This window comes from Rhagoletis pomonella, unplaced genomic scaffold (assembly GCF_013731165.1).
Source record: "Rhagoletis pomonella isolate Grant_MI unplaced genomic scaffold, Rhpom_1.0 Rhpom_scaffold_00009, whole genome shotgun sequence".
Taxonomy (NCBI): Eukaryota; Metazoa; Arthropoda; class Insecta; order Diptera; family Tephritidae; genus Rhagoletis; species Rhagoletis pomonella.
The window spans coordinates 13835769-13858020 of NW_023458563.1; the positions used below are offsets into that span (position 1 = coordinate 13835769).

Consider the following 22252-nt stretch of genomic DNA (forward strand, 5'->3'; position numbering starts at 1 on the left):
AAAATCAAAAGTTATAAAAACAAATTCTATGGGACTGGGAAGAAGAGAATGGCACTGCGAAATATTATTTTCTACTTTTTAGTCCATTTATAGAAGCGTGGTATATTAAATTTTTTATTTTTTTTTTTCATATATATATACATACGAATATTAGACTGCATCACTCCCCATACAAAAAAAAAATCAGTACTGTTGTTCGATTGGAATTATAAAGTCTATTATATTTTAAGACGTCCACCAAAATATTTCGGGAAAATATTAAGATTTACGTGAGCTGGACCGATAAAAATGGTTTCTTAAAGATGTTTTTTTAAAAAATCCTTTCAAATGACAAAACGGTTTAGGCTTAAAAGATTTACAGAAACTATTTTTATTCATAAAAAACTTCATTTTTGGGGTTATTTTCAAACCGGTCCAGCTCGCTTAAATCAATATTTTTTCAAAATATTTTGGTGGACGTCTTAAAATATAATAAATTTTATAATCCCGGCGGAAAAATCGCAACTTTTTTGGTGATGCAGTTTAATGTATACAGGGGCGCTCCCAGGAATATATTTTGGGAGGGGTTTTTACCTCTAAAGATATATCACCAGAAAATACTGAAAATTCGCTTTATGCAAATTTTATGTACAGTATGTAATAATTAAAATTAACTTTTTAAAGTTTCATAGATTGCACTTTATTTGCATAAACTTAAATACTCATTTTTTATTATTTCGAATACGGAAAAAATTAACTGAACTTGTATTTTTATTATGTATGTATGTAGCTCATTTTGGGGGAACGAATTCGAAGTTGGCAAATTAATCTTCGAATCCTTGTTAAGTTCATATCAGTGGTAAACTCTTTTAGGCTGTAAAGTGTAAAACACAACATTAATAGAGTATGCATTGCATATTTTTAGGACAATGTTTTCATTCTATCAAAATTTCTAAATCAGTTTGCAGCTGTCAAGAAAAAAATTCTCGTTTATTTATTTCTTCTAGAAAATTTACAGCAAAAGCAAAGTGCTTGTTCAAGCAACAGAATAATAAAAAATATTTCTTGTGATTTTTCTTGAGAGCGGGATTCTAAGCTTTAAGGTATTTGCGGTTTTAGCTTTAGGGGGGGTTTGAACCCCAAAACCCACCCCTTGTGTGCGCTAATGAATGTATGTATGTATGTACATATAGCAGCAACAAATTTCATTTAACGAAATGGCGTATCGTGCGGCTCCGCTAAAGCGTAGTGCATATTTTAGGCGTAGTAATAGTAGGTTTGTCCCAAAACAGTCCAGAAAGCGTTCCTCACGTTAGAAAAATGGGTAATAGAGAGCGAATACCTTCCACATTTGTATCGTAAATGTCTTCGTCTTCGTGCCAGAAACAGCCCGGAATTTTCTGGCAGTAATGTGCAGGAAGTCAATTTGAAATAACAGCTATTGTTTGTTTACATCTGATAGCAAATTTTTTAAAATATAAAAATGGAAAATATCACTAAAGGTTCAAAAATGTAGGTAGTTGCTAATTTTATTAGCTATATAAGATAAATACACAAAGTCATTGTTTAGAGCTGATTTTTTGATTCGGGGCACCAAAAGTGTTTTTTGCGTTCCTCACGCTCTGGGCACTTTTGGCACGGGTTGACACATTTTTTAACACTTATGAGAGAGTTCGAAGACATGTAGGGATAGGCTTGGGGTAACCCCCCATGGGCATCACAATGAGCCTTCGCGACCTCCGAGTGAACTCTTTGCAGAGCTGCCCGTTTAACCTAACCTATGAGAGAGCTTATTTTTACGCTCTAATTACCGAGCCCGGAAAGCGCGTGGAACAAACGTAATAATGCGGTTCTTAAATATTTGCCTACTTCCGCCAAGGTAAATATCTAGACTAGTTTTACTAATTCTATGTTCTTTGCTATGATATCTACCAACGAGGTTGATGTCTAGACTAGTTTCTGCATATTCTATGTCTGGACAAACAAAATTCCGAAATGATAAAAGCGTGGTAAAGAAGCATCGTTGCAATATCCTTCTTCACTTGCAATGATATTTACTTCTGTCCAAACACCTATTAAGAACTTCGAATTTCCTGTTTTTGGTTGGCAACGCGGTGGATAGTTACGAATGGATTACAGCATATCATTTTTGTACTTTGCGGAGCGGAGCTACATATTCGTAACTATGAAAATTCGGATTACAGCATATTAGTACTAGAAATATCCGGCGTACTGCACTGAGTATTTTTGTGTCGTTACACAACATCGGTGACAACTGCATTCAATTCAATGCATTAGTTTTCGAGTGATGTGCGTACAAATATACATACAGACAGACAAAAATTATAAAATTTGTTTATTTGGCTTCTGTAATGTGCATACATACATCTGCCTGTTACAATTTTATCATATGTATAGATTACACTGCGCAACAGCATTTCTGATGATTAGGTTATGCTACTTGATACTAGTCTAATTTTTATTGTCGATTTCAAATCTGGGATTGGAATTTCTCTATCAGCTCTAGTTCAGAAAATATGTATTTTTGAATAAAACAACATATTTATAGTTAATCTAGTTTTATTAGGATCTTAAGTTGAACAAAACTTTGTTTTATAAGATTTGCTTGCAGAATTTGAAGACAGAGAGCTGTTCTGAATGATCCAAAAATAGTCAGCCATCGTACTAAGGGCGCTGTTACGTAGACGATCATATGATCCCTGGTCAAGGCACTTTTTCTCTCGTTTTTTCCATTCTTACTCTCTTTGACCAACATGCTGTTATGCAGAAGGTCAAATGACCAGCGTATTTCTTTGGCTCAGTTGTATTCCTTCGGTATATTTTTTACTACTTTTTACATTTGTAAAATGACGAAAAAATAAGATACGGTATTTGTATGTGCATAAAGACATGTCAAAAGCAAAGAAAACAAGGGTTGCGAGCACTAAATTTTTTCTACATATCTGTGTTCGTATGGAAAAGTAGCTTATGTCGAAAGGCTGGCTTTAGTACAATGCGGCATTCCCTTTATTTCTTAAACGGCAAGGAATTTTTTGATGAGACTTAATAAGAATATTGACTTGCTAGTATCGGAACTATTTGTTCCACGTTTATTTGCCAAAAGTTGTTCAACGGCTTAGCGCCAGTGAGTCATTCGCAGTCGTATGCTGCGAATGCCGATTTATACTAAAGCCAGCCTTTCGACATAAGCTACTTTTCCATATGAACACAGATATGTACTATTTTGTGTACATCTGCAGCAAAAATGTACCATTCTGGTACTAAAAGGATAAATAGTTAAAAAATACTCCATTTGGCTACTAAAAGGAACAAATAGTAAATTGTTTTCCCAAGCCAACCCTTTTTTGATCAGTGATTCGGTCTCAGCCGGCTGGTCAAATTTGAACCGATTGGTCATGCGGTTAAGTTCTCTCGCTCGCTCAAAAATTTTTCGTTGTGCAGTGAAAACAACAACAATTGGTGACCAGGGATCATATGATCGTCTGCATAACATCGCCCTAAGGTGAACGCTATAACTCGTAAACAAGAGCTGCTAGAGGGTACATTTAGAATCAGCGACGTCAAAGTAGTAAACATAGTCTGTCATAAGGCACTCATCAGGAATAAAGTGCAATTTCGAGGCGGGGCCCATTTTCACCGAACACGGCGGCAGTTTCGGACTGCAAGTCGTATCCGCACTTTTGTGTTTATTATATTATATTATTGTCTTAAAGCATAAACAGACGGCAGCGTTGATCCGGATCAACTCGAGAATTAACTGCAGTTGATCCGAATTAAGTCCGAGTTAATCCGGACCAACGCTGCCGCCTGTTTAAGCTTTTAGTCTATATTTAAAAATGTTCTAACTATATTGCACGTTTTAGGTATCACTTCTTTTTGTATTGTGTGATGATTTTTTCGTATACTTATTATTATTATTATTGAAGATCACTATGTATTTAAGCTCAATGGATGCTTACTCTATTCATTGTTGCAACTTGGTGTACACCTGTTTTGCCTAATTTAAAGATCTTACTAATGTACCTAGTGAGATTGATTGACTTGAAACTTTCTGTTTCGTTTCAGTAATACAATAAAATAGAATATATGGATCCACCTGAGGAGCAATTTGCTACGTTAAGTCTAAATGAGCGTGTGTTGGTTACGTCGAATGCGTCGAAACTCGTAAAAGAACTTCCCGGTGGCTCAGCTAACGAAATTATATCACAAATAGACAACGGGGACATTGCTGAAATCGCTCCGAACATGATTTCCATAGCCACTTGTACTAAAAGTTCTAAGAAAGTCGGGCCGACAGTACCAGCAAAACCCTTCAGAAAGAAGCAAGATTCTCCTGAGGTTTCTAAATTTTTTATTAACTAAACGTGTTAAGCACTTATTGGGTTGGCAAAAGAGTAATTTTCGTTTTGGGAGGAGTGCATTAAAAACATACAAAATGTTGATCTTGTAATATGGTCATTCAAGAGCACGTGAACAAAAAAGCGTATACAGAAACCAAAAATAAACTGGGACAGGTCGCACATATTCTAACAACCAAATTCAGAAAAAAGAAGACTAACTGCTTTATAAATAGAAAAGTTGTATGAAAATGTCAATTTATAAAGCTCTTTGAACCTATTTTATTTTTTATGAATAAGGCTATACAAATTTTAGCTCAATTAAGATATTCTCCGATATTCATGAAAGTGGCTGCATTTATTACGTATCACATTAGCACTACATTTTTTTAAATTGGAACAGTTAACTACGCCATCATTTCGCACATTTTTATTATAATTTGTTAAAAATAAACCTAAGGTAAAGTCGCCTTTGCCCATATGATTATCATGTGCAAATAAATAGTTTTTCGCATTTTCTGACAAACGTGTTATTTTGAGTTGTGACTCTTGAAGACGGTGTGCGATTTGTAGCTTTCTTGTTGGAAACCTAGTGGATCTAGTCGATAGAATCGACATATCGAAAATTGTAACAGTAGTTTTTTTTTTATTTTTATTTTTTGTAAAAAGAAAGAAAATTCAGCTTTCGTTTTTTTGGTTGTACCTACCTAAGCAGTGCTAACTCTACACCATACACCTAGTCGATTAAATTGAGATATAATTGTAGCTTTTCGTTGTAAAGCTTAGTATCCAGCTCTTAAGAAAACGGTCAAGAAAAAATTGCCATTATTTCGCGTGTGTGTCCAAGGAATTTTGACATTTTTGATAACGCACAGCCTGTTGCCTCACTCTTTCCTCAAGAAATAATGGAACGGGCATATATTTCTGTTGCAAACCTGGGTTGCCTTGTGCTCTTTTTTCACAAAAAACTTTAGAAAACCGTAGTAGAAAGCGTACTAAATTTCTGAAGACCTGCGTACTGCTTTAAGGTAATTTGACTCAAGAAAATTTCTTAGCCATTTCTTGTACGTCATTTTATATGGAGTTTTTGCTTTTCTTAAGAGCTGGATACTAAGCTTAAGGTTGTAAAAAGAAAAAACTTAGCTTTCGTTTTCCTGAAAACAAAAAAATTTAATTGACAGTTTTTCGAGAACAGTAGGGTACGAGTGCGTTAGATAAGTCTTCAGATCTGGCATTTGAGTCGATCTGACGTTTACATCATTAAAATTTTTTAGTATAACCGTAGTCAGTACGAAGAGAAAATGTATATTTCAAAAGAAGGTTTTCATTGGATTATTTTTCGGCTTTCGACGTGGATTAACACAACAGTGGATCGATGAACTTGTTTCGACTGTGAAGCACCAGTGTTTATAATTAGTACAATACATCGACGCTGTGCGCCGGATATGTACATTAGGGTGGCTCAAATTTTTTCCTCCAGCCACCCCCCAGATCGAAGAATATCAAAAATAGAGACACACGTATTTTTTTATTTTGAAATCGATTAATATCTACCCGTCCGCCGGGGTTTGAAGTTTGTTACATTAGGGAAAATACATTTTTTCGTAAAATTGCTATAAAATCGTTAAAAATAGATAATTTTTGATCAAATAAGACTGTTTCCCTTCAGAAGTCTTCAAAAAATAGCACTGATATTTATTTAACTTAAGAATTTTACTAATTTAATTTGCCGGCCGCTGTGGTGTAGTGGTAAGCAGTGCGCGCTTCCACTCCGCAGCACCTGGGTTCAAACCCTGGTCAAAGCAACATCGCAAAAATATAGATAAAAGGTTTTTTCTTAACAGCGGTCGTCCCTCGGCAGGCAATGGCAAACCTCCGAGTGTATTTCTGCCTTGAAAAACAGCTTCTCATAAAAATACAATCGCCGTTCGGAGTCGGCGTAAAACTGTAGGTCCCTCCTCTTTGTGTAACAACATCAAGGCGCACGCCACAAATCGGAGGAGAAGCTCGGCCAAACACTATCATATGTGTAAGCGCCAATCTATATATATATAAGAATTTTACTAAGTACCCAGCAAAAAATCGGTAATCGCTTTTAGTGGTAACGTGTTCTTGAAGGCATAGCGTTATAATGCCTTCGAATTTTTTCGCTTCTTTTAGGCATTGCCAGTAATGCAAAGTAGAATGTGCTACAATATTTTATTTATCTCGCTTCTTCGTTTCATTTCGGGGAATGCAAAGTAGAATGCCCTATACTATTTATTTTTTAATTCGATTCTTTGCTTAATTTCCGGGAATGCAAAGTAGAATGTCCTACAATATTTTATTTGTTTCGTTTCTTTGCGTCATTTCAGGGAATGCAAAGTAGAATGTCCTACAATATTTTATTCGTTTCGCTTCTTTGCTTCATTTCGGGGAATGCAAAGTAGAATGTCCTACAATATTTTATTTGTTTCGCTTCTTTGCTTCATTTCGGGGAATGCAAAGTAGAATGCTGCATCGTAGTCAGCTGAAAAATGGAATGAATATCCAAAAATTCTTTTTCTACCGTTACTTTCTGTGGAAATTTGTCTCGCATAAAAATCATGTTTTGCTTTGTTCAATTTGCAGCGAAGTTGAAGTCAGTCAATGAAGTGACGTACAAGAGTGAGGAAGTACAATTTTAAGCTTAATTAAATATGCATGTATGTACATACCGATTTTAAAGAAAATCTAAATGCCTAAATACATACATATGTACGCTCATTTATAAAATTTTTTATTAAATTTAACCTTTTAAGACATTTTCTGATTTCAATTTAATATAAATAAGTATGTACTTATCTAGGCATTCTACATTAGTTTCTCTGTAAGGCATTCTTTGTTCGCTTCTCTGGATTCTGTTCATCCATGCGTTCTCCCTTCGTTTGAAGGTAATGCTGCGGGTAAGGGCTTACCTCCAATGACATGCCCATGTTAAAATAAGGCCTTCTTGAAGCGAAATGGTAAGCGATTCCCATCGCCTAGCTCGTTTCCACTTTCGTTTCTGTGGTAATCGTGTTTTTTGCTGGGTATGTTTTAATAACGGATAATCCTATCTGTCGTATACAAAAAGTAGTTATTTTATGTTTTCATAACGCCATCATGCTCGAAAATCTCAATGGATGTATTTAATTCTTTTTTGCTTTCTACTCGATGTTTTCTGTAGGTTTGTGGTAAAAAGTTTTGAAAAATAGGGTTGCCAGATATTTGAAAGTTTACAATTTTTTAAAGGTCAATAAAATATTTATTTTTTTAATTTGCTGCCTTATAACTATTATATTCAACCATTTGATTGAGTTTGAGGCCGTTTTTAATGAAAAACTATTGCGGAAAACCGACAATAATTCTATAAAAATGGTAGAATTGATAGCTATTTAGGAGATCACCACATCTCCTCATTAGACCTCTTCAGTGGGATTCGATCTAACGACCCCAGCTGACTCAGCCAGTTACCTACGCACCGTGCTAAGTTCGCCTTTTAAATTGTTGCTTTTTCCACTTTTTCATGTGCGCCAACTACACTCAAGCGCAGTTTTTCGCTTCTATTTCTATGGTTTTTGATAATATTTCTATTTTAAGAATATTTAACTTTTAGGTGTACTGACGCCACTATATAGAATTTCCAAAATCTCCACACTGATTTTAAAATAGCAATAGTGTACAAACATTTGCAGCCCTTGAACGTTTTTGTGTATGGCGCCAGTTTTTGGATATAGCTCTGTTTCGATTGACATGGAATGTTCCATATATATAAATATATACACACATTTACACATTTATATACATTTACATACATTGGTGATAAAAATAATAGAAACGCGACATTTTGGCCGGTTTCGGCTATTTCTCTCTATTTTGTACCTGCGTTTGAAAACACACTAAAGGAGTTCAAGATTTGTAGCATTTTGGATGTTTTTTTTATCTCATTTGGCCAGAATGCAATAGAAATAAAGTGTGCCAGCTAGTTTGACGAATATTTGAAACTAGGCTAGGCAGAACTGTTTGAAAGTGAACAGTCAAATCAACAGAGCAGAAAAACCAAGAAACCTTTGCAGCTATCCTTCAGGTTAACTCTTGATAGTGGCAAAGTAAAGTTAACAGCAGTTTGTTAGTGTATTTCTGACTTTTTCAAACACTGTTTAGTACTACAGTAGTTTAATTTTATTTGCCCAAAGATTAATTTTATTTACCAAAAGATTAATTTTATTTGCCAAAAGATTAAATTTATTTGCCCAAAGTTTAAATTTATTTGCCCAAAGTTTAAATTGATTTGCCCAAAGTTTAAATTTATTTGTCCAAAGTTTAAATTTAGTTTCCCAAAGTTAAAATTTATTTGCCCAGAGTTTAATTTTAATTGCCAAAAATTTAACTTAATGTGTCAATGTTATAACTACGGTGACCATCCGTCCTGTATTATTCGGGACAGTCCTCTTTTTTGACCTATTGTCCTGGTAATTGATTTATTTTATACGGGACGACAAATGTTCTGTATTTCTTTTATTTTACTGTATTTGTCCCGTATTCAGTATTAGGCATTTTGACGCCTTTGCAGCTCATTAAAATGGCATGCCTATGAACCAGTCTTAAGTGATGTTGGTATATGATCGTAATTTTCTCCATAAACAGCAATTATTTTCTAATCTGAATGCGAATGCCTGTTATTCGAATCGAGGAATACATACAGTGACCAAAACATTAATGAGGACCCGACTTTTAGCAAGGTTTGGCCATTTTTCGTTAATTTATTTAATGTTTATTATTTTTTATGAAAGCAAAGCTCTTTTCCGAACAATAAATCCAAATTTCTGACTTGGTGCAAAAAACTGTAAAAATTAATTCTGCAATGTTTCACCAAAATTTCAAACTTTTTAATTAGAATCTTTAAGAAAAAAGATTTGGTTTGCAGTTTTGTAGCTCATTAAATTCGAGTATAATAAGGGAACGTACCCATACTACGTGACCCGTTCAGGGGGGGAAGAGTATCTTCAAAATACCACGCTTGGTCACAGTGAGAGGGGGACTTAGGTTTTTATTACGTAGTCAATATCCTCTAAGGAAATCTAGCGTTTTTTTCGAGATACATTCAAACATGACGTGCAGTGTTTGGCGCTTTTTAAACTCAAAAGACTTCTGTTTCTATAATACCATGTTCTGACAAACATCGTAAACATGTTTTCGCTGCTAAAACCGGTTTTCGACCTAAAACTTGTGTTTTCGTCCATGTAAAATCTGTCAAACGAAAACCAGTTTTCGCTGAAAACGACTTGAAAACTCACATTCCACTCATTCCAATCGTTGTCTGCACTAAATTTTTTCGATTATTTATCGAAGTGGAAGTCATATTTTTTATAATTTTATTTAATACGCTATTTCAGATTTATTGTTAATTTATTGGCTGGCCACAGTAAAATAAGAATGAAAGTAAAAGTTTGTTAATGAAAAGAAAATGAAGGAAAAGTATTTTGGTTTGGTTAAAAATTGGAAAATGTGGGTCACGTAGTATAGGTACGTTCCCTAAAGTTCCCTAAATTTGCAAAATTATTTTTTGTCCCGTATTCGGCTCCCATAAATATGGTCACCGTAGCTATAACATATACGATTATCAGTTATGAAAACAACTTAGTAAAATTTTTAATTTAATTGAAGGGAAATAGTGGTATTCGATCAAAAAATATTTATTTTTAACGATTTTCTAGCAATTTTACGAAAAAATGTTTTTTCCTCATGTAAAATATATGGGAAACTTCAAAACCCCGGCGGCACCGGTAAATATTAACCTATTTCAAAATAAATACGTGTCTCCTTATTTTTGATATTTTTGAGTTCTGGGCGGTGGCAGCAGCAGAAATTAAATAAGTGGATTATTTTCCTACGTATTTTTGGGCTACCCTAATGTACATATATGAAATTTTAATCGGCAGAAAATTAATTGGGGATAGGGAATAACTTGTCAAATAACGTTAAATTACAGGCATCTAACCCAAATTTACTTTTCATGCAAATATAGGGTCGAGATTTTTTTATGAAGTGTGAAGTAAAGTGTTTTGTGATATAATATTACTTTTCATTTTGTGAATTTGGTGCAATGGGTTTATTAATGCAATATATACATATAAATACTTATTTCTTGCTTACAATGTTAGTAAAATGAAGGATGTAATTAAGTAACTTAACAACTTATACAGAATTTTTATTGTAATAATTTAAATTGCAAATTCAATTTTGCGCTTTCCTTTCCCGAATCTTTCTATTATCCTTTCAGTGTCAATTTCAATACCTAAGTGTACGAGTAAAAGTGCTAGACCTATCAGTCTTTCTTCATTCATGGTACTACGCAACCATGTTTTTAACCGGCGAAGGGTTGAAAAACTCCTTCGGAAGTGGCGTTACTAGCTGGAAGTGTGACCAGAATGCGGAGAAGTTTTTTAATCAATGGAAAAGCCTATTCGTCGCATTTACCAAGAACTTCTGCTGCTGATTTAGGGAATGGCTTTTCGCTTTCCTTATTTGTCCATCGTTCCAACCATACTTTATACTCTCCTTCCAAATTGATACCGTCTTTTTCTAAGAAAGCTGATGAAAGCGTACTAAGAGCTGATGAAACTCTGAATTTGATCACATTATTAATATTAACTTTAAAGAAACGATTTTATAAAATAAGAGATGCAAAATAAGATCTTAGATCCATAAAAGTCTATTCCTTTTCAAAGTACATATGTACACTCATACAGTCATGTAAAAATTAATAGGGACACGATATTTTGACCAGTTTCGGCTTTTTTCCATGTTTGTTTACGGTTTATTATTTTTTTATAAAAAAAACAGCTCAATATCTAACAAAAACAATTTAAGTCCAAATTTCAAACTTTGTAGAAATATTAGAAAAATTCAGCAAACAATTTTTACAACAAACTTTTTATTCAGATTTTCTAGAATATGCAGTTTTATGGCGCATTAAATTCTAGCTTAAGAAAGTGCAAGTTTCAAGCAATTTGCGTTGATTTTTGATAATTTTTTTGAGAATAGTGTTATTATTTTATTCCATACAAAAAAATTTTCGAACACACTTTGTATGGAAGAAAATGCTTGACACGGCAATAATCTTAATAAAAAGTTTGCCCTAATTTGTTGAATTTCTCTAATTTTTCTACAAAGTTTGAAATTTTGACTTACATTGTTTTTGTTCGATAATAAGCTGTTTTTTATAAAAAAAAAATAATAGACAGTAAACAAACAATGGAAAAATAGCCGTAACTGGTAAAAATGTCGTGTCTTTATTGTTACTGTAGGTAACAAAGATAAGTTTTATAAAGAAAAAAAAAATAAATACTTTCCATTATTGACACAGATTTCCAGGATCTATTTATTCTTTGCACTTCTTCACAAATATCGAAATACCGAATCTTTATTTGTACTTAATCGTAATGAACCGTGACTCGAATTTACACAATATAAATATTGTACTTCGTATACTCAAGAACTTTCTACCAAAAACGAGCTACGCCAACGATGCAGACAAATGTGCACGCCGTACATTCACGAGGTGGCGCCTTCAGCAGTACCGCTATTTTCCTAGGCGAATTTGATAGAATCAGCTATTTGCCTCGTCGTCAACAGAAATGCTTTGTTCTCGTGATTATTGTCATAGTAAAATTTGTTTGCTCTCAAAACAATCAGAAGGACTAGCGTAAAATAGTTACTGCTGATTTCTACTAGCTTGGCGTGTCTTTGTTCATCTTTATAAAATACGCTTTTATAATTGGGGTGTTCACAGTTCGTTCCAAATTGTGTCTATGTGTGTGTGTGTGTGTGTAGACGTCTACATTTTGAGACATATTTAGTATCAAACTGTGAGCACCCCTTTCTAGCAGTCGTCGCAAAATCGTCTCAAAACTTTGCTGGTGTTGCCAGACATTTCTTCTTTTCGTGCATTTTTTATATGTCGCCTTTCGATTTTGTTTCTGAAAAATTGTAATTATTTAACTTAATTACCAATTCCTAATATTTGTTATTTCTTTTCCTTGATTTGTTTCTTTTCATCAGAAATTGCGCTCAAATTATATGCAAATACACAAAACGTGCCCAATAAATAAAAAAAATGTGATTAGTATTGCCATAATGCAACCCTGCGGCGAGGTTGCAAACTGTAGACGCGTAAAAAACATACCTTTGAGTGTGACAAAATGTAGACGGCGTCGTTTTCCAATTTTGTATGGGAAACAACAACACCACAGATTTTACGGTTAGAAAACGTCTTAAAATGTAGACGTCTACATTTTGAGACGCTATTTGGAACGAACTGTGAACACCCCAAATATAAATTTATAAAAACGGTAATGAACGGCTATGAAAATGTTTTCAATTTTTATTATATTTTTCATGTCATTAATATTTTTATGCACATACAAATGTCTGGTTACACAGTTGAAAGTGAAAATTCCTACATACGTGCACTGCGGAAATAGACTAAAAGTGGTATGAGAAAGTTCGATTTCGATACATTAATGTTCGAGCGCCCCATCGACTCAACTCCCCGCCTCCCCCCTGTATCCGCCACTGCTACCGAATGGAAGCTCGCACGGCAGGCAATGGCAAACTTTCGATTGTACTTCTGACATGAAAAGGCTTCTCATAAAACAACATACCGTTTAGAGGTGACGTAAAACTGCGGGCTCCTCTATTTGTGTAACAACATTAAGACGCATACCTCAAAGAAGAAAAATGTGTAAGCACAAAAGTATTATTATACCGGGAAAGTTCTTGGTAAAGCGACTTATCTCCCCCTTAAGTATTTGTATATTGGTATGTGGTCAACTCTGAGCAGTAATATATTGTCAGATATCAATAAGAAGTATCATATTTATATTGAGTACAAGCACAGAATAAACAGTATACACAAGACGCACCACGTACAAATTTATTTAACTTCGGAGGACGTAATATTACAACCCGGACCAGAGCAGAGAAGTTAACATCACGTCCACTATGAATACCATGGCGACCCGTAACAGAGCAGAGGAGTTAAGATCACATCCACTATTAATAACATGAAGTTAACATCTCGCCTTAAACATACATCATAATCAGCGTTGCCGTGAGCATGAAAAAAAGTATCACTTGCCAAGCAGAAAAAGTATCAAAAAGTATCAAAATCGAACAAAACTGTTATATGTTAAAATTTTAATTAAAAAAAAACTAATAATAAATAAAATTTTAAAATTAAATCCATAGTTATAAAAAAAATTTTATATTACTTTCTTTCACAAAAACAGAGAATGTGTATGCTTATTTGCCTAACGAAAAATAAACTTATAGGGCCCCTAAACCACACAAAAGCTTTGCGCAACCCGTGACTTGTACAAGTCAATATTGTGGAAATTACTACAGAATAAAATTGTGCAAACCTTATTTTAGAGAAACGTTGCTCAATTAAATATGTGCAAGAAATATGAATGTTCGTTGCACATTTTGATAGTTTCAGCTTTAAAACGCACAGAAAGAATATTAAACAATTAAAAAGGTCTAAGTTCGGGCGAAGCCGAACATTAGATATCCGGCGCAAGTATCAAATATAGTTTTTTTTTCACCTTTCCGAAGACTACCGTACATGGTAAGCACAAAAACGACCGACGCAAGCCCGATATATTTTTGTGTGTGGTTTAGCGGTCCTATAACAGCGACGTGTTCAAAGAAATTTCGGGTTGTGTTTCCCTTATGAGAGTTACCAAATCAAACTTATAAATATCTATATATAAATTTTGAGACTTTAAATAACAAGAAAAAAAAATCTACCTTTAAACTAGTAATATTGTAATAATAATATTGTACATAGTAATATTGTACATAGTTTTCAAAAATTAATTTCTGCTAGCCGAAAGTATCAAAATAGGGCATTTGTAAACAAAAAAGTATCAAATTATCAAATCCTACAATTTAGAAAAAAAGTATCAAAAATGATACAATTGTATCAAAACGGCAACGCTGATCGTGATGGAAAACGAAGTTAGTTAACATCTTGTCGTCATAGCGACGATGGAATCAACAGCGTCAGCCAAGTGAAAATATTGCTACTGTAACAGAGGCAGCGCTGCTTGTGATACCCTTGCTTGCCTCACCGCTCGTGCTCTAAATTCCAATTGGTTCGATAGTCGACATGCGTCTTTTGTATACTGTTTATTCTGTGGTACTAGTCACACCCAAGGTTCATAGAATACGAGATTACGACATCAGCCATGGCCGCCATCTTGATGACGTAGATGGCTCAATTTTTTGAGTTGCCAGATTCCTAAAAAATTATCTTATAAAAATACACTATTTTAGTCAAAAATACATCACGTTTTATTTCAAATATGTTTAACCCTGATATTTACCGTTTGACAATTTGCGTTGAAGTTTGTACATTTTTCTGCGTCTTTGAGTTTATTTAAATTATTAAAAATTTAAGTGCGTTGTTTTCGATTACAAAAATTGCGCTGAAAAATGTAATTTTAGGTTTAACGTATATCTAAAGATTAATTGCAATTTCGGTAGCGAAATTTACCAATGTTATGAACGCTTTTTATTTAAAAATGCGCGAGTGCGTTCTGCTCACTTTCAAGAATAATCTCACCAGCAAATTTCAATAAGCATTCGATTTAAATTTCATTTGTCACTATTGCACGAACATTATTATGTTAATCCAGTTTCAAGTGAAGTTATAACATTTTATGTTGTTATAATAAGCTTTGCTACGATTTATATCAAAAATGCCCATTTGATTAGGATTCCTAAAATATGCTATACGGCAACTATATTTTCTGCGTTTTGTGGACTCCTTCTTCGTAAAATATTTCAGCCAATCAGAACTCACTTCGCAACTACGTCATTGGAGGAAAACAAATTTTTGACAGCACCATGTCGTAACCTTCTATTCTATGAACTTTGAGTCACACCTGTCATAGTGATCAGAATTGTTTTTTCCTCTTATGTATACGGTGACCATCCGTTCTGTTTTTTGCAGGACCGTACTGTTTTTCAAAGGTCGGTCCTGCGTAGTTTTTCAAATCTGAAAAACCTGAAAATTTACTGATTTTTCCCAAGTGTCCTGCATTTGTCCCGCATTTTATTCGTTATTTTAAAATTATCGGACAATGGATGGATTTTTTCAAAAAAGTGATTTTTGGTACTTTTCGCAGCTTTTCTTCAATATCTCATGAAAAAATCTCCCAATCAACGTAAGCGACTTACAGCTCGAAGGGTATGGATGTGCCTCTTACCAAAATATATAACTTGTGGCGACTTCAATGAAAATTATCATTACCATTTGCATTTTGTCGTCAAAGTCGAAAAAAGTTAGATTTTCAATCAAATACGCAGTTTCATTTGAATATTTTTTTGCATTATTTTAAAAATTCGATAAAGAAGATATATCACTACAATAAATTTTGAGCCAAAGATAATGGAATTCGGATTAGAAATGTAGATGCTACGGAGCGCAATCTGCACAAATTATATATTTTTGAAAAGGGCACTTTGTAACTCGTCGTCTGCGTCGATTCATGACGTCGATTTTTGACAAATAACTGCGAAAAGTACCAAAAAAACAAAAAAAAAATTGTATTGTTTTCGTTTTCAACAACTCAAAATTTGCCTATAAAATAATATTTTAAAGATTTTCACTTTTCGTGTAAGCTATTGTAATTATAATATGTTTTACTATACTTTTATAAATATTCATGTAAAAAAAGATTAATATCGATGAAAAAACGTGATTAATTTTTAAAGTTTAAAATGTATTAATAAATTAGAATCATAAATACTCTTTTGATATTTTTATACTACGTTAATATATGTAGGCATATTTTTGAAAAATTGTCCTTCATTTTGAATTCATATTTATGGTCACCGTACTTATGGATCAAGTAGCTTTCAGATTGTTTACACAATACATTACAATATTGAATATTTTCCTTTTAGAACTAAAGTTTTACATCTTAAAACATAACTGAATGTCAAACTCGTACAATTTTACTGGGATTTCTTTATCCTTTTGTAAAGCAATATTGACGAAATTCCCGTAACTTGAATCAGTATCATTTAGGTACTTAAATGTTTTTTTCTGGCTATTGTGCCTGGTGAACTTTGCGTATTGTTTTTTGTTTCTAAATATCATATATGTAATACTCCCATATTGGCAGTGAGAGCTAGTACCGTCCGAAAACATTACAGTACAGATATATCAATAAGCACGTACGAAAGAAAAGGAACACATACGTTTATAAATAAACATGTACACACCACATACCAGTGTTGCCAGCACTTTTTGGGCCGACCGGCTATATTGGCAAAAAAAGCGAAAAAAGCTAAAAACGACTAAAATCGTAGTAAAAATCATTATTTCTTTTTAGTTAATAAAGGTTATACGTAGCAAAGCTTTACACCAGTCGTTAAATAAATCACAAAAACAGAGACTGGTAAATTCATTACAAATTATTTTTGTTTAACAAAAGAAATTGTCGTTATACGTACATCAGAAGTCATGTTTGTATTACTGAAATATAAAAAAAGAGATCAATTACAAACTTATGGCGTTTTCTTTTTTATTAAAAAATTTTGCCTTAAAATGGCTATATTAGTATAAAGCATTTTGCTTAGTCGGAGGCAATATTTTGATAAATGAACACGTGAGGCTGTGAAAAGGCTGAAGAAAACAGGCCAACATTATTTCGAAAAAAGAAAACGCTATTAATTTATATCGAACAAGCTGGTCGCTTTTTAAGTTTTTGACATTTCTACTATTTAATTATATTTTGATGTCTATATATTCAAAACTCAAGTTTTTAATGTCCTACTCACATGCCTGTCTCAGAGCAATAATAACCAACAATAAAGTATGTTGGACCATGATACAATTATTCACAGGTATTGTCTCCCCATAGAGTTTTGCTTCACATCTAGTCCAGACTTAATTTCCGTAACTTAATTTATCTTAATATTTTGGCCACCCTGTTATAAGAGAAACTGTGTTGGCGGTTAGTTAAAACTTAACTTATCACTCGATTTTATATTCTTAAGTTACGGCCTAACGGAAATTGAGAGCGGTGATAGAATCAGGCTTGCCAGATTTTCGTTTTTGTATTTCTCAAAAATAAATGAACGCAATCATGGTTTTTGTATGAATTTTTTATGTGGCATTTTAGGCGGCAAACTGTCAAACAGTTGAAAAAGAAAACACAAAAACAAAATATACGCGCTTCTTGCTTAAGTTGACGTGCTGAGTAATCATTGATGATTTTTTACAGTAATACCATGTTCTGACCGACAACGAAAACACCTTGAAAACGAGTTTTGGGATTGTGGGCTGAAGGCTGTTCACACCGACTGTTGGTGTTTTCGTTGACATTTCTTTCATCCTTTGTATACAGTTTTGCGACACAAAAACAAAATCAAAATACTTTTCCTTCAATTTCTTTTCATTAACAACCTTTTACTTCCATGCTTACTTTATTTTGGCCAGCCAATTAACAATAAATCCGAAATGACGTATTAAAAATGATAAAATATGACTTCCACTTCGATAAATAATCGAAAAAAACTAGTGAAGACACCGATTGGAATGAGTGGAACGTGAGTTTTCAAGTGGTTTTCAGCGAAAACTAGTTTTCGTTTGACAGATTTTACATGGACGAAACACAAGTTTTAGGTCGAAAACCAGTTTTACCAACGAAAACATGTTTTCGATGTCGGTCAGAACATGGTATAAGTTAACTAAAGTTAAGTCTAGACTAACTGGGCTTTAAAACTTCGCACTCAAATTAAAGCCATTCATAACAAAAATTCTATAAAGAAAGTCCCCGCTACGTCCTTCTTTGGAAAAAACACAGTGACCCAAATATAAAATGGGACGCGAGATTTTAGCAAGTGTTGGCTATTTTTATTTAGTTTAATCAATGTTTATTATTTTTTTATGAAAATATAGCTGATTACTCAACAAACACCACATAAGTATCAATTTCAGACTTTGTGCAAAAACTTCGCCAACTTTTAACTTTTTAATTAGCATATTTACAAAATGGTATGTATGCAGTTTTGGCGTCCATTGAAATTTAGTATAGTATGGTGAAAATTTTAGGTAGGTAGGACTAGGGATGCAAGTCAAAAACATACATCGATGTTTTCTTCGATTTGATGCATCGAAATATAGCATCGATACATATCGATGTATCGTATAAAAACATCGATATTTTCGATGCATCGAATGAAAATATCAACCTTTTTCTTTCAATTAAAAATATACAACAATAAAATGAAACAATCGTAACTTCGCTCAGTGGTTAAGTAATAACTCACAGTGAAATGTATTAATTGATTTGAACATTTACAAATCCCAGTTTTTTCTGTTCTTTTGAGAAGGCTTTGAAATTTTCGGACGGTATGGAAGTGGCGACAATTGTAAAATATTTATAAGCATAATAAAATAATATAAAGTGTGCCAGCTAGCAATGACATTATATTTCGGTCACTTATTTGGCAATTTGTTATCATAATTTTTTCCTTCATTTGACTTTCATGTTAACCCTTTTGAGAGAGAAATTATGAAGTTTTGTGGTTTGAGTAAAAAATAAGACAAATAAACATGTCCATAAATTCTTGTCGCTTGTGCAAAAGTACACACAACGTTGCATTACTGATGTTTTCAGTCCATCAGGATAAGGACATAAGCCGAAATCAGAGGTATGCAACAAAACCAAGGATTTATGCCAGAAACTCAAATTTTGCTTTGAAATAAGCGTACATCAAACTGGCTTGCACTTTATATTATTTCTTTCTGCAACACGAAGAACACGACCTATAAAGAAGTGGCTCAGCAACATACGAGTCAGTCAGCACGGAGCTGTGGTCGCTTGGCTATTTGAAGGTGGAGCGTCGCCACTCCACCGCCCACCGTCAACATATGCCTGACGGCGACGCCCACTCGCAGCTCCACAGAGCGCTGAGACAGGAGCAGAGCGCCGACATAGGAGCGCCGACGTAACACCGAAGCAGAGCCCGGCATAGGAACGCCGACGTCGCACAGCAACAGAGCACCGGCACAGTAGCGCCGACGTAGCACCGCAGCAGAGTGCCGGCATAGGAGCGCCGACAGCAACAGGGCGCCGACGTCGCATAGCAGCAGAGCGCCGCCATAGGAGCGCCGACACCGTCCATCAACAGAGCGCCGACAGAATAGCGTTGACGTTACCCAGCAGCAACGCGTCGACAGAATAGAACCGTTAGGAATTCATACACCGTTAATCGTATTGTGTTCATAGGAATTAAGTGTTAGCACGTTTTAGAGGATAAGAATATTTAAATAAAGTACTATTTGCAAAGGCCCCACAATATAAATTTATTGTAACGGACCCTGGGCACGGCGAGTATACCCCAGCATAGAAAACAGAAGCGTCGGGGCCTTCACAGGAAAAGGCTTCGTTACAATTGGCGCCCGAGCAGGGACCCTGCAAATAGTACAATACAAAGAGAACATTTCGAAGCCGATAATTAAACCAGCCATGACAGAACCAGTGAGCATAGCGTGGCAGGTCAGCGTATCCAAGGAACAGTTGGGGTCCATCACACAGGAACTGGGCATCGAACACACACGCACCACTCGAGAGATAAGGAAACGCATAGCGGCATGGGCCGCCAAAGAACTCGTCGACCCGGAGCTTCACGCAAAATTTCTCGGGATGGAAGCAGCATACAACGAGGCCCACTGGGGAGACGAAAGTGAACCAAAGACACCGTTAACAGTGAATCAAGGCGAAAGAACCGCGAATGTGTCCGTTAAGCCGCCGACGCAGAGCCAGTTCACATATTCACCACCGTGTATACAACCGCCACCGCAACACCCGCCAACGACATTCGCCGTACCAAACGCTGACGTGCTAACCAAGGGCAACCATGTGCCTAGCGTTACTGTTGCCCCCATCATCGACCAGGTACGCAAGTGGTCGATGAAATACGATGGGGGACGCGACCCGTTGGCGTTTGCGGAACGATTAGAGGAGCTGGCCGACGTCTACACATTAAATTTAGACCTACTACCAAAGACGATGCCTGAATTGCTAAGCGGCACCGCCCACCATTGGTACCGCAACAACAACGAGCATTGGACCAACTGGGCGTTATTCAAACGTGATTTCCTGCCCTTTTCCTACGGGCCTGGTATTTTGAACGCCTGGAAAACGACGTAAGGCAACGGAGGCAGCGCCCACGAGAAACATTCAAGGACTACGTGATCGCAATTCAAAACCTGATGCGACACGCGGGTTACAGTAGTGAACAACGGCTGGAAAGGATTTTTCGAAATAGCCACCCGGAGTACTTGCTTTACATCAAGCGGCGAGATTTTAACACCTTGACGGAACTCCACACGCTCGCAGAATACTATGAAATCATCTACGAAAGCCATCGGCGGCCCCCAGAAACCGCCCGACGAGAAATAGCGATACACATTGGTGACGACCCCATTATGTCACCATCCCAACCGAGACGGGCATTTCAGCAACGACCGCCACCACGCATGGATCAGCATCATCGAGAAACACCGTACAACACAGCAGTGAGAACCCCACCTGCTTCGAGAGCCGCGACTCAAACTTTTCACAGCGGAAACACATGCAGGAGGTGTGGTCAAGAGGGACACTTCACCCGAAGGTGCCGTAACCCACGGAAGCTGTTCTGTTGGGGGTGCGGCCGGGCCGATATACGGACAATAGAGTGCTGGCGGTGACGTCAGGGAAACGAGAGAGGGCTTCACCAGGGAACCGGCGAGATGAAGACCCCCAGTACAGCGTCGGACAACCAATAATTTTGAGCCAGGGAAGCGGCCGCCTCTACGCCCTAATTTCGTTGGGTGGAGCGCCCGCGGAAGCCGTAATCGACACAGGTGTCTCGAGAAGTTTCGTGTCCGCCAGCGTGGCGGAGCAATTGGTTAGCTTGGGGAGAGGCAAAATGATAACAAGATAGGAATCCTTATGGCCGATGGCACCAGGAACCAAATATCCGAAGCCGTGAGGACCGTGACGCGGCCTGTTCCAGTGGCGCGTCATGCCGTTCGGCCTACGTTCCGCACCTGCAACATTCCAGGGAGCGTTAGAAATGGAGCCCTACGCGTTCGCCTACCTCGACGACATAATCGTCATAGGCTCCACCTTCGACGAACACGTGAAGCGCTTGCGAGAGGTACTCCGACGACTACAGTAGGCCAACATGCGCATTAACCCCGAGAAGTGCGATTTTTTTAAAAAGGAGCTCCGGTACTTGGGCCACGTCATTAGTGACAAGGGCATACGCACCGAGCCCGACAAAGTCGCCGCCATTCAGGAACTAAAACCACCGACCAACGTGAAGGAGGTGCGCCAATACCTCGGGATAGCTTCCTGGTATCGCCGGTTCGTACCGGCTTCGCTACACTAAGCCAACCACTCACCGCCCTCCTGAAGAAGGGAAAACACTGGAGGTGGGTAACTGAACAACAGGAAGCGTTCGACATGATTAAGAGAAAACTCACCGACGCCCCAATGCTCGCGTGCCCAGACTTCAACAAGAAGTTCACCCTGCAGACGGACGCGAGCAATTTCGGCCTAGGGGCCGTACGCACACAGGAGTTGGAAGGCGGTGAACGGGTAATCGCATACGAGATTCGGAAGCTTTATAAGGAAGAGATCAATTATTCGGCCACGGAAAAGGAATGCTTAGCCATAGTCTGGGGAATACGCAAAATTAGGCCTTACCTGGAAGGATACCGATTCAACGTCAGAACCGACCACATGTCATGTAAAATGGTTAAATTCCATCGAAAGTCCCACAGGTCGCATATAGCGGTGGGCCCTGGGTTTGTCGCGGATGCACTGTCTCGACAACCACTAGAA

The 22252-nt window shown here is 36.3% G+C and overlaps 1 protein-coding gene across 4 annotated transcripts in view; it reads left to right on the forward strand.

The window, feature by feature from the left end:
- The window catches only part of LOC118745584 (Wilms tumor protein 1-interacting protein homolog), a 277158-nt gene that overhangs the window by 21951 nt on the left and 232955 nt on the right, over window positions 1–22252 (forward strand). For all 4 annotated transcript variants that reach the window (XM_036479082.1, XM_036479083.1, XM_036479084.1 and 1 more), the window contains exon 2: window positions 4066–4338. In XM_036479082.1, the coding sequence (XP_036334975.1) occupies window positions 4087–4338 (252 nt within the window). In that variant the 5' untranslated portion in view covers window positions 4066–4086. The remainder of the gene's footprint in view (window positions 1–4065; window positions 4339–22252) is intronic.